Source organism: Mustela putorius, unplaced genomic scaffold (genome assembly GCF_011764305.1).
Source record: "Mustela putorius furo isolate JIRA1106 unplaced genomic scaffold, ASM1176430v1.1 tig00000813_pilon_pilon_pilon, whole genome shotgun sequence".
NCBI classification, from domain to species: Eukaryota; Metazoa; Chordata; class Mammalia; order Carnivora; family Mustelidae; genus Mustela; species Mustela putorius.
In genome coordinates this window covers 6,474,583-6,486,879 of record NW_025421485.1, presented here as the reverse complement: position 1 = coordinate 6,486,879, position 12,297 = coordinate 6,474,583, and the positions used below count along the sequence as shown (strand labels likewise).

Below are 12,297 nucleotides of genomic sequence, written 5' to 3'. Positions count from 1 at the left end.
GGCCACACTGGGATAGTGTCTCGTGGAGAAGACAGAAGCTTTTGGGCCATTGCCAACAGCTGCTGCCTGCAGGGTTCCCCCATCCCCGTTCTTGGTACCAGAGTCAGAGTCTTTGTCCCAAAGTGTCTTCGAAAAGGTAAACAGTATCCCAGGGGTCCCTGGAAGCTAAATCAACAAGACAGTGGGACAGACAGATTCGTTCTAACCAGGGTGACTGATCACTCCACACTCAAAGTCTTCATGTTGTATGGAGAAAAAAAGTCAAAATCTCCTTAAAATCTTGGTGATGAGCAGTGATACTGGTGAGATGCTTCAGCCATACAGTTTCTGGAATGTCTGGAGGCACGGATTCTTACTACGTAGTCTGCTCCCAGTCACCCTCCGCTACCACTCAGCTCCTCCAACCTCCCCAGGGCCCTACAGTCAGTTGGACCACTTATCCTACTCGGTTTGGGTTCAGAACATATAGTTATCACATGTGGTTATAGAGTCTATACCTTAGGGAAAAGGTGATAGGGATTCTGATTACTTAAGAAAAGACCTACAAGGGGGCCCTTGTGTGGCTCAGCTGGCTAAGCAGCTGACTCTTGACTTTGGCTCAGGTCATGATCTCGGGGTCGTGGGATCGAGCTCCGTTTTGGGCTCTGCACTCAGCAGGGAGTCTGCTTGAGAATTTCTCTCTCCCTCTCCCTCTGCCCCTCTCCTAACTCACACATGCACGCGAGTACTCTACTGCAAATAAATGAATAAATCTTTTTTTCTTAATTTAGAAGATAAAAAATTTAAAAAGACCCACACTATATACCTGAGTATATACTGGACACCAAGATGTCAAATAAAACATTACTCAAGTCTTTTAAAAGTAACACTCTTGTTGGATGTGGGATACACAATTTTATTATTTGATGCACTGTAAGTAATTTGTTGTTGTAAAACTTCTTGGGGCAGAAGCCTGAATAATTATAAGTGATCACAATTACAATACATATACAAAATTATACTTAGAAACTTCTATCCCTGCTGCCCCCCCCCGAATGGCCCCATTTCTCTTTTGGTGGCCATATAGTTATCAGTGTGATAAACCACTCGAAAAGTTAGTAGCTTCAGACAATACTTTCTTCTCTCCCAATCTTCGTGCTTGGGCCCTGGGGAGCAGTCTCGCTTGGGGTATCTTGGGTTGGGGCAGTCAAGTAACAGCGGGGGTGAGTCAGCTCAATGCTTCTCTGAGTATCAGAAAGGTCTTTCAATGATCAATTATGAACATGCTCCCAAAAAGGGGGGGAGGGGAAAGAAAATATCAACAAAGAAATAGAAGATATAAAGAACCAAATCAAAATTTTGGAGCTGAAAAATACAACAGGCAAAACAAAAAACTCATTGGATGAGCTCAAAAGTGAAATGGAGGGGCACCTGGGTGGTTCAGTGGGTTAAAGCCTCTGCCTTCGGCTCAGGTCATGATCCCAGTGTCCTGGGATCGAGCCCCGCTTCGGGCTCTCTGCTCAGCAGGGAGCCTGCTTCCCCCTCTCTCTCTGCCTGCCTCTCTGCCTACTTATGATCTCTGTCTGTCAAATAAATAATAAATAAAATCTTAAAAAAAAAAAAAGTGAAATAGGGTGGACAGAAGAATCAATACACCTGAAAATAGAACAACAGAAACCTCCTGATCTGAAAAACAAAAAGAAAGTAGACTTTAAAAAAAATTAAAAATTAAAAAAATTCCAAGCATAGTTTCATAGATCCCAGAGGGACTATAGCTAAAGATCTAACAATCATGTCAACAGGATCCCAGGAAAGAAGAATGTGGGGCTGAAAAAAAAATATGTCAAGAAATAGTGGCTGAAATTTTTCCAAATTTGGCAAAAGATTTAAACCTACAGATTCAAGAAACTGAGAGAACCCCAAAATGGAAAAGCAAAAAGAAATCCACACCAAGATACATCATAAGCACACTTCTAGAAACTAAGGACAAAGGAAACAGGCAGAGACAAATGCCACATTATCTACAAAAGAAAACGCAATTTGAATGACAGCGGATTTCTCATCAGAAACCATATCAGCCAGAAAGAAGTGTCAGGACATGTCAAACATTGAAAGGGAAAAAAAAGAATGTCAACCCACAAGTTGAGATACAACAAATATATCCTTCAGAAATCAAAGGGCAAGCAAGACTTTCTCAGAGGCAGGAAATCTAAAAGAACATACCCTAAAAAACAGACCTACCCTAAAAAAAGGTCTAAAGGACACTTTTGAAACACACACACACACGCACACACACAAACTCATAAAAGAAAGACTATTGGAACATCAAGAAGGAAGAAAGAACAAAGTAAAAAGTAAAAATGTAGGTGAATGTACAGAATTTCTTGTCCTCTTGGGTTTTCAAAAAACAAACGTAGCGGTCCTCAGCAGGTCCAAGACAGCTCATTCCCACCTAGTAGACAAACTACACCAGCTGCAAGCTTAATCTGAGAGGCCAGATTACCAGAAGCTTCTCAGAATGTGGACACTTCACCACTTGCATCAGCAGCTCCTTGGGACACGTGCTGAAAAGGCTGTTCCCTAGGCTGCTCAACAAGCCCACTGAGTCGGAATTTCTAGAGTTCTGGGCTCCAGGACTCTGGGTGTAAACATTCTTTCATACACTAAAGTTTGAAAAGTCTTCAGATCATTTGTTAACAAAGGATCAAGCTCAGTCACTCAGAGTTAAACTCTTGAGGAAGGTGAGAACAAAGTTCTTCACAAAGTCCTAGCTGTGGGCAATCCAACCCTGCAGGACTGGAACAAAACTCAAGGTAAAAAAGTGCCTCAGCTTCTCCTTCTGTAAAACCTGGAGAGCATCTGCCTTTCCTAACTCATGGGATCAGGATGAAGAGCAAAACAGGTGAGCTGTGAATGGCTTATAAATTATTAGTTATTCTACCCAATGTGAATGTTTAACCTCCCCTTAAAGAGGGCCATTGTGTTGCCCTTTTTTCTTGGAAATGGAATGTTGCTGTTCTTCAGAAAGATAGGCATGGTTAAATGAAATGTACGACTTCATTCACCCCGTCTTTCCACCAGCGTCCAGCACAGATGGCCAAGGCCAGCACTGAGACAGATGAGGTCCCACCTGCCACAGGGTCAGCGGTGCTGGGAAGATGGCAGGACCCCCAAGAGCTGAGGACAAGTACCCAGGGCTGCTCCTCCAGGGGTCTGCAGGCCTTAGGGTACCCAGCACTCACCTCCCAGGGGAAATGGGAGATGACCCTCCAGCAGCCAGTCGTGGCAGTGACAGGGGACAGGTGTGCATGGGGGGAGTGGGGCGGGTTGCAGAGCCTCTGCTAGATTTCATTTTAGCCTAGAAGGAGAAGGTAAATTGACCTTTGGGGGGGCAGAATCTGGGAGTGAAAGCCTCAAGGTCATGGGTGGGGGTGGGGGAGGGAAGGGTGGCCTATTTTATAAACAGAAGTTTCTCCACCAGCCAACCTGAGAGGGCAGTGATTAGAATCACCCGAGCGGGCGCCGCCTGGGTGCCACCAGGCCCTCGGGCAATGGACAGCGCCGGCCTCCCGTCACAAAGGGGCTGCGCTGGGCCCCAGTCCCGGTCCCCGCGGCGGGCCAGAACCCCGCGGAGAGGCGGCGGGAGCCGAGTGCGCACGTGGTGCGGGGCGGGCGGGTTCCTCCCCACTGAAGTCATGGACTTGGCGTGCTGCGTCCGGGCGGGCGCGCGAATGCGGCTTCGGCCAAAAAGGGGGTGGGGGTGGCGAGCGCACAATGTGTTTCTTGTTAGGGACCCGCAAGCCGGGGCTCGGGTGTTGCTTTTGGTGCCGCATTATAATGGGAAGATGGAGCTTGATTCCGGACCAGCCCGCCCTTGTCGCCGGCTGCAGAGGGCTGCTGCGGGTTCCCACGGCTGCTGCGTTTGGGCGCCGAGGGCGCGCGGCTGGCGGCCGCCGGGGATCCCCGTGGTGACCAGAGCTCCCCGCGGGGGCCGGACCCCGCTACGCGCGCCTCGCGGCGCAGACTCGGCGACGCCTGCCCCGCGCCCGCCAGATCGCGGGCAGCCCGAGATTGTTTCCTAAGACCTTATCTTTTGCTCAAGTTAATTTTCTTTTTTAATTTGGTGACCCGAACAAAAGTCATAGGACGATCCTCTGTGAAAGCCAAACGCGGCCACCAGTCGGGGCACTTCACAGCATTTGTAACTAATATTTGCTGGGCTGGTCGCTAAACAGGCCCCTCCGCCAACTTCCAACTCCCCAACTCTGCCCTTTTTTTTTTTTTTTTTTTTTTTGGAACGGAGCTGAAAGGTGATCTCCCTTCTCCCTGCAAAGAGATCAGACGGCGGAAAGCAATTGTATTTATCACGGCGTTTTCCCCCGTGCTCTCGGGATCTCTGGGTAAACAGGACCGCGCGCCGGATCCTAGAAGGAATTAGGGCCGGATCCTGGCGGGCTGGGATGTGTGTTAAGCCACGGTGGTAGCTGAAGTGCTTTGTTAATGCAATTCATTAGCTGCGTGCGACAAGAAGTAGAAGAGGCTAGGCAGGTCTTCAAAAATACCCAAAGGGAGAAAAATAAACATCCTCTTGTTTGCTTTTTGTGGCTTTACTCATTTTCTTCCCCTCCCATTGCCCCTCATCTAAGGCTGTTTTAAACCCAAATTCGGTTATCTGATTTCAGGGTAAGGGCTCCCTCTTGCCAAGGTATTAAATAAACAAGTAAAGCCAAAAACTTGAATCCTTATGTAATCCAGATGCTGTTTCCTCGAAAACCACAACAAACTCTGCGAAACCAGATAACAGGATCAGAACAGCCCCCCCCCCCACCCCCCCGTTTTAGGGCCAGCGGCAGACATCCTAGTTCAGGAGCTCCCGTCCAGAACAGCGATAAATAATGGCTGCTAACACTCTGAACTGCAGATGAGCACCCTTGAGGGATCCGGATGCCGTAAACTGTCCCGGAATGTTGGCATCTGGTTCTTAAAATGGAACTTTCCCTAGAGATAAAGCCGGGACTGAGCCGGCGTCTGCGTCCGCGGGCTGGCTTGGAAGTTGCTGGCCTCTCGGTGCTCCCAGTTGAAAACGCAGCCCAGGAATGGGGCTGAGGAGCCGGCTTTGTAGTGGTAATGAGGGCGCAGACGCGGGTCGGCCGGCGCGTCACCGCTCGGAGCCGCGGCCCCGGCCGCACATCCTTCCCCCTCCCCCGGGGCGCAGGGCCGGTGGGGGCTGTTCTTGAAAAAGCGGATGGTTTTTCAGTGCAACCTCCCAGGGTTCCGCGGAGCCAGGCGGGGAGAGCGGGGACCGTGGGGGCGGGGTGGGGGTCCTTCATATGTATTTTTAGGAGTCCAGCATCGAGGTCATCCCCGCGAAGATCCAAAGGAATAAATAAATCTCGCCATCCGCTAAGACGGTCACCTTCTCCCCATCCGTTTCCTCCCTCGCGCCAGCCCCACCCTGAACGCCTCGGTTGCAAAAACAAACAAAATCAAGCAAAACCTCTTGCTTTGGCAACCTCTAAGCCACGTTATGCCTCTGTCGGCAAAAGAAGATTTCTTTCTTCTCCCTCTCTCGGCTTTTTTTCTTCTCCCCGGACTCCCACCCCGCCCCCCCTTTCCTGTTCTTCTCGGTCCTCTTTCCTTCCCCCAAATCGCTCGAAACTTAAGACGTGCGGCGGCTGCAGGTGCGCGCGGGCCGGGCGGCCGGGCCGGGGCGAGCCTGGGACGGCCGGGCCTCGCAGGCATTGATCAGCTGGGCGCGCGCGCTGAGTGACGGCGCGGTTGCCATGGCAGCCGCCTGAGCGGCGCCGCGAGGACAAGGCTGCAGGGCGGCGTGAATGGGCGGCGTCACGCGCCTGGCGCCAGAGAGTCTGCTCCGGGGCTCGGGCTCCGGCCCCGCCGCGGCCTGGCCCGCGCGCCGCCGCCGCCGCTGCCAATTCATCACCTGTCAGGGATCACTCGGGGGGTCACGGGCCGGAATGGACACAGCTGTGAGAACAAAACCAGGGGGAAGAAAGGCGAGCGCTCCCGATTGCGCCAGATGTGCGGGGAGGACCTGGAGCCCCCCCGCCGCCCGCCCCCCGCAGGCTCCTCCCGCCCCCCGTTGCATCACGCGGGGATTGCAAAGGCGGCCCGGAGGCCCGGCGCGCCCGGCCCGGAGCTGCTTCTGATTACGGCGAGGGGCTGGACGCGGCCGGAGAGGGAGGCTGTGCGAGCGAGCCTGGAACCCGGTCAGGGGAACTTCCAGGGTAGGCGTGCGGCTTGAAACGGGGCGGCGGCGGGGGGGGGGGGGGGGCGCCCCGGTGAGTAAGCCTCGGGGACGGTATCTCCACCCCCACCGGAAGCCCTTCACACCTTCCCGCCACCCACGGATCGAGCAAATCCAGGGCCCTTTCTGCAGCTGGGACCATGTGAACTTTAGAGGCCTCAACTGCGAATCCACAGAGACACCAATGGACAGATTTTTTAATGCCTTGTACCCCCACCCCGAAAATGCTCCAACACGATTTTCTCCAGGGAAGCATCATCTCAAAGGTAATTTCGTCTTGGGCTTGCAGACACAGATGCCCTAGGAACTCAGGCCTTTTTTTAATCATTAACTTATACGACCTCCTCATCCCCTTAAAATGATCTTTAAATGAACGTCGAGCCGGGCAGCGTGCCGTTCGAATCCAACACGGTCAGGCCGACCGGACTCTGACATGGCCGCTAAAGAAAGAGACCACGAAACTTTCACCACGTTGAGCAGTTTCACGGCATCAGGCAACAGAAAGCGATCATGGGAGAAGACACTGGCTTCATCAACTTTGCGAGTGTGCAAAGTAATACGGTACAACGCTCATTACGAACCAGCCCGGAGCCTGGCTGCTGGGGTAATGAGGCTGGCACGGCTGTTAACATACGGTGTCCTTGGAAAAAGCTAGGAATGCGTCAGTATCGCAGAGCTGCAATGTCCAAGAATCACAAGTAATAATTTGAGAATCCCAAAGATGTTTGTTTACATTGGCTATTATTGTAAAATAGTCAAAGTATAACATCATGAACCAAAATAGTGTCAAAACAAAATCTGTTCCACTGTGGCACGTATGTGACAGAAACACATGCACACAAAGTACATCAAAAGGCTCGAACTGTGGGGGACTCAGGATTAAATCATTTCCAGACTTAATATCAGAAGAGAGGCTGTTCATCGAACACTCCGGAACAGGGTAGCCAGCAGCATTTGCCGCAGGACAGCTCTCAGCTGAATCCTCAGCTGAATCCTATGGTGGTCAGGAAGCCATCCACCTCCATCCTCCAAAATGAGGTGGCTTGGTTTTCTCAAAGTGACAGGCACCTCAGCAGGACCCACTGCCTCCCTAAAGAGAAACCCTGGGACGGGCATGCAGTTGCAGTTGGTGTCAGAGACTGGCCCACCAGCTGAGAAATTAATCATTAATTGAAGGACAAACTACAGGTTCCCCATGATCAAGCTTTGCTTTTTCTCCTCTTCTGCCCCCTTCCTCTTTCCTAAATGCAAAGAAGGTGGCGACTGAAAAGACTACTAAACAAGATGCTGACAACAATGAGTTTTTCCTTAGGTTTTCGAGCTTTTTGTATTCTGGGGAAATAGGATTTTCAGAACAAGGCTCCTGTACTGTAGTCTTCAGTGAGACTAGAATTGTCTGAATTAACTGAAAAGGCCTTAAGTAAGTGGCTGCAAACTTTAGACAACAGGAATAGCTTCTTCAGGATTTATGGAGGGAAAACAAGGGAAAAAAACCAAACGTGAAACTGCGCCCAGGACGAGGGCTGAAATGATTTCCAACATCACCCATGAAAGGATTTTTATTTTTGATAGTGTGAAGATGTCGGTCACTGGCTGGGGCCACCTGCCTTTCACAAAACTTTAAAAATACTGTTTAAATGCTAGAATGCGACACCAGAAATCAGGATTTGCGCATAATTAATCACCTCACTTTGCCACCCACACTGCAAGTTCACAGACCTGCAGCCTCTCAAGGGCAACGTATGTAAATACAGCTTCGGTATGCCAATTTCCCTAATGATTTCCGATTAATAGGATCATTACAGTAGCCCTGCCTGTTCTACAAGAGGAACCCTGGAAAGCGTCCGGCCTCTCCGAGCTCCACAGCGATCGGCGCGGTTCCAATAAGCACCCATTTTACTGAGTTTACCAGTAACGCCTCCCGTGTCGCTCCGGGTCGCACGATCCCACACTAAACCTGTCGTTGAGGGCGCGCGTGGGCGTCTCGTGTTTTGTTGTGTTTTGACCAGGCTCAGTCTTATCTTCGGAGACCGAACTCTACACACGTCCCTTGGCGACGGCAAACGTCTCTGCGTTTCTACTTTCTGCAGAAATGCTTCCTCTCTGATGACATCCCGTGGGTCGCGGGAACCGTGACTTTCGCTCTGCTGTGCGGAACTCGCCCGCGGCGCTGTGGTTTTAGGGTTCCTGAAACCTCCAGGGCGGGGAAGGCTTCGTCGGGGGACACGCTCGGGCAAGGGTTCTGGCTCACCACTGGCATTAAAATAAAGATGCACATTTGGATTCCTGGGGTCTCCCCGCCGTCCCTCCCCCACCGGCCTCCCGGGCCTCTCCGCTCCCCTCCCGCCCCGCGCTTACTGTACTCTATTTACCACCCCAGCTGGGCTGGCCCCCGCCCCGCCCACCCCACGGGGATTGGCTGCGAACGCGGAAGGACCGAGCGCTCGCCCCGCGCCCGCGTCCGCCAATGGGGGCGCCCGCGCGGCCTGATGGACGCGCCGCCTTCCACCAATGGGGATGCAGGGAAGCCGGATCGTGCGCCCCCGGCGAGTGCCGATAAAAGCCGCCCCGCCAGGCGCCCGGCTTCATTCTGAGCCGAGCCCGGTGCCGAGCGCAGGAAGCTCCGCAGGCGGCGGCGGCCTGAGCTCCTAGGCAGCCCGCTCCCTCCCGGTCTCTCCTTCCCCGCGCGCGGTCAGCATGAAAGCCTTCAGTCCGGTGAGGTCCGTTAGGAAAAACAGCCTTTCGGACCACAGCCTGGGCATCTCCCGGAGCAAAACCCCCGTGGACGACCCGATGAGCCTGCTGTACAACATGAACGACTGCTACTCCAAGCTCAAGGAGCTGGTGCCCAGCATCCCCCAGAACAAGAAGGTGAGCAAGATGGAAATCCTGCAGCACGTCATCGACTACATCTTGGACCTGCAGATCGCCCTGGACTCGCACCCCACTATTGTCAGCCTGCACCACCAGCGACCTGGGCAGAGCCAGGCGTCCAGGACGCCGCTGACCACCCTAAACACGGACATCAGCATCCTGTCCTTGCAGGTAAGACGTGCTCCCGGTGCCCCCGCCCGCGGCCAGCGGCAGACCCATTGTCGAGACGGCCGCAGTCCGGGACTTACAGATGAGCTAATTAACTTTTATAAAAAAAAAAAAACAAATCTGCTATAGATTGAGTCGTGGGTGAAATCGCTGATAAGTTCTGACACGTTAATGCAACTGTGATTCTGAATCTTAGCATAAACGTGTTTAATGAAAGTTGCTGTTCTGTGGGCTCCTTAAAAAAAAAAAAAAAGGGCCCCTTTTCCTTAAGATTGTCTAACACCGCCTTTCATCCCCTTTCTCTCGCAGGCTTCTGAATTCCCTTCTGAGTTAATGTCAAATGACAGCAAAGCGCTCTGTGGCTGAATCAATGGTGAGTGTTTGCTCGCGCCTCCCTGGTAAACTGCCTCTTGGAGTGTGTGTGTGCGCCCGCGTGTGTTTTTATTTGTGTGGGGAGGTGCTTTGTGTCTCTGCAAAATTGGGGGGTTAGTAAATGAATGTGTACTTAGGGGTATTACACGCAGCCCGCTGTCTTCGTAAACCGCGTCTGAGGGGGCTCCTGGCTCTGGTCACTCAAGATCACAGCACATTTTCCTTTAACATAAAAAAGAAACGAAAAATACCCAGTTAACTTCCTAGGAAAGCGGCTGAGGAAAAGGCGTCCTGGCTTCTGCCACACACGTCACGGCCTGGCTCCACTCTGCCGTTGCTCTGGTACTATGAGGTACTAACCTCCATCTAATTAATCTTATCGCCACAAATTCCACAGAGATCCTCCTTCCCTAAAACCGGAGCCCGTGGAGATTGGGCTGGCCAGAGCATTGCTTCCCTGCGCCTGACCCTGTGATGTGGGATTCCGACTTCCCTATCTGTTAACCAAAGGGCTGTTTTCAATCAAATAATTGTTACAAGAAGCAGACTGGCGCCTGTGAGCACGGCTGTTGGAGATCCAAATAGGAGATTGCGTTGGGAAGTTTTTCCCTTGAGTCTCTGCTATTTTCATGTTTAATTTTCGCTGTCGAGGCCGAGAGTGTGTGTTGCATCTGGACGCCAGGGTTTGCCCAATCTTTGAGTGTTTGGTGGTTAAATGTTCAAACTGCGGCTTCCTCCTGGCGCCAGTCTGCCCGCCTCTGCCCTTAGGTTCCATTCTCCTAAAACATGCCTCTCCCCCAATCTTTTGCAGGTGTTCATGACTTTTCTTTTTCTTTGCACAACAACAACGAATCCACAGGATCTTTTCAGGCGCTGAACTTCTTATTTTTCAACCATTTCACAAGGAGAACAACAAGTTGAATGGACCTTTAAAAAAAAAAATGGAAGGAAAACTAAGAGTGATCATCTTCCCCAGGGTGTTCTCTGACCTGGACTGTGATATTAGTTATTTATGAAAAAGACTTTTAAATGCCCTTTCTGCAGTTGGAAGGTTTTCTTTATATACTATTCCCACCATGGGGAGCGAAAACGTTAAAATCACAAGGAATTTCCCAATTTAAGCAGACTTTGCCTTTTTTCAAAGGTGGAGCGTGAATACCAGAAGGATCCAGTATTCAGTTACTTAGATGAAGTCTTTTGGTCAGAAATTACCTTTTTGACGCAAGCCTACTGAATGCTGTGTATATATTTATATATAAATATATATATATATTGAGTGAAACCTTGTGAACTCTTTAATTAGAGTTTTTTTGTATAGTGGCAGAGATGTGTATTTCTGCATACAAAGTGTAATGATGTACTTATTCATGCTAAACTTTTTATAAAAGTTTAGTTGTAAACTTAACCCTTTTATACAAAATAAATCGTGTGTTTATTGAATGGTGATTGCCTGCTTTATTTCAGAGGACCAGTGCTTTGATTTTTATTATGCTATGTTATAACTGAACAACCCAAATAAATACAAGTTCAAATTTATGTAGACTGTATAAGATTATAATAAACATGTCTGAAGTCAATACCTGAATTCTGAATGGTTTTTAAGATCTCTCTCTCTCTAGTTAATTTAACCCCTTCTCCATCCCTCCCGCCGCCCCGGAAGCCGTAGAACTTGGGTGCCGAGAAACTTCTTATCTATGTGTGGTCTGAGCCAGCACTTGGGGGGCAAAGGCCTGCTTCGGGCATTTCAGAAGAGCTGACCCAGCTGGGAAGTCTGTAAACACAAGTTTCTCTTAGTCTGCAGGGAAATATTAGTTCTAAGGCTTGGGGCTGTGTTTCAAACCAAGAAATTGCTGTGGCCCGGACTTCTAGGGGTTAGATCACCCAAAATAAATGTGGAGTCTGGAAGGACTACCTGTCTGAGTAGGTGTTCAGATACTTTTGGAGGATATGAAATTGCTTGTGAATCAGAAGGAAAAAGTCCACAGGAGTTCAGGACATGGTTTAAAAGATTTCCTTTCCGGGAAAGTCAGAAAAGACCCCCGGGTGTTCCCTCACTGTTGGCCGCCGCGACCCTGCGCCAGCGGGAAGTAAAGCTGTAAGAGGGCCCCGCGCTCTGCCAGCCTCCCGAGTTAACCTGTACCTCCTCCACCTGTAGCGCACCCAGCCTGCGGCGGACAGGGCTGGGGTGGGGCCCACTTTCCAAGACAGGTGGCTGTTAAATCGCCCTTCACCCTTGACTGCACCCCCGGACTGCCGGACTGCCGAGGGAGGGAAAGGAGACCGGCCTTCTGAGTCCCAGGAAGAACCTGCGGCCTCTTTCCACTGCGGTCCTCCCCTGGCAGCTCTGGGACCCCGCTTTAAACACGCAGTTAACGCGAATACGTGCCTAAGATTCCTGCGTAGACACATGTTCCCACACCTGGAAGACAGAACTTAGGCGTGAGAGGGCGGGGAGGGAGGTTCTGGAGGGCCGGGCCCCGGTGGGTGGGACCCGGAGGAGGAAGGCGGGAGGCCGGGCGGGTGGGGACGGGCGTCTCACCTGGGGCCGCGCTCGCCGGCCCGGCCCAGCAGGTGTTTGGGTGGCGCCGCCGAGTCTGCCCTGGCGGCGGTGGCGTTTCCGGCCCGGACACGGAATCCGT

At 51.4% G+C, this 12,297-nt stretch overlaps 1 protein-coding gene across 1 annotated transcript; it reads left to right on the top strand.

The window, feature by feature from the left end:
- The first annotated feature begins 8,820 nt into the window (after nucleotides 1–8,820).
- ID2 (inhibitor of DNA binding 2) lies at nucleotides 8,821–11,235 on the top strand. Its single transcript, XM_004745748.3, has 3 exons — nucleotides 8,821–9,289; nucleotides 9,596–9,659; nucleotides 10,470–11,235. The coding sequence occupies exons 1-2, from the start codon at nucleotides 8,942–8,944 to the stop codon at nucleotides 9,650–9,652; spliced, it is 405 nt and encodes a 134-aa protein (XP_004745805.1). The 5' UTR covers nucleotides 8,821–8,941; the 3' UTR covers nucleotides 9,653–9,659; nucleotides 10,470–11,235.
- Nucleotides 11,236–12,297: the final 1,062 nt, after the last annotated feature.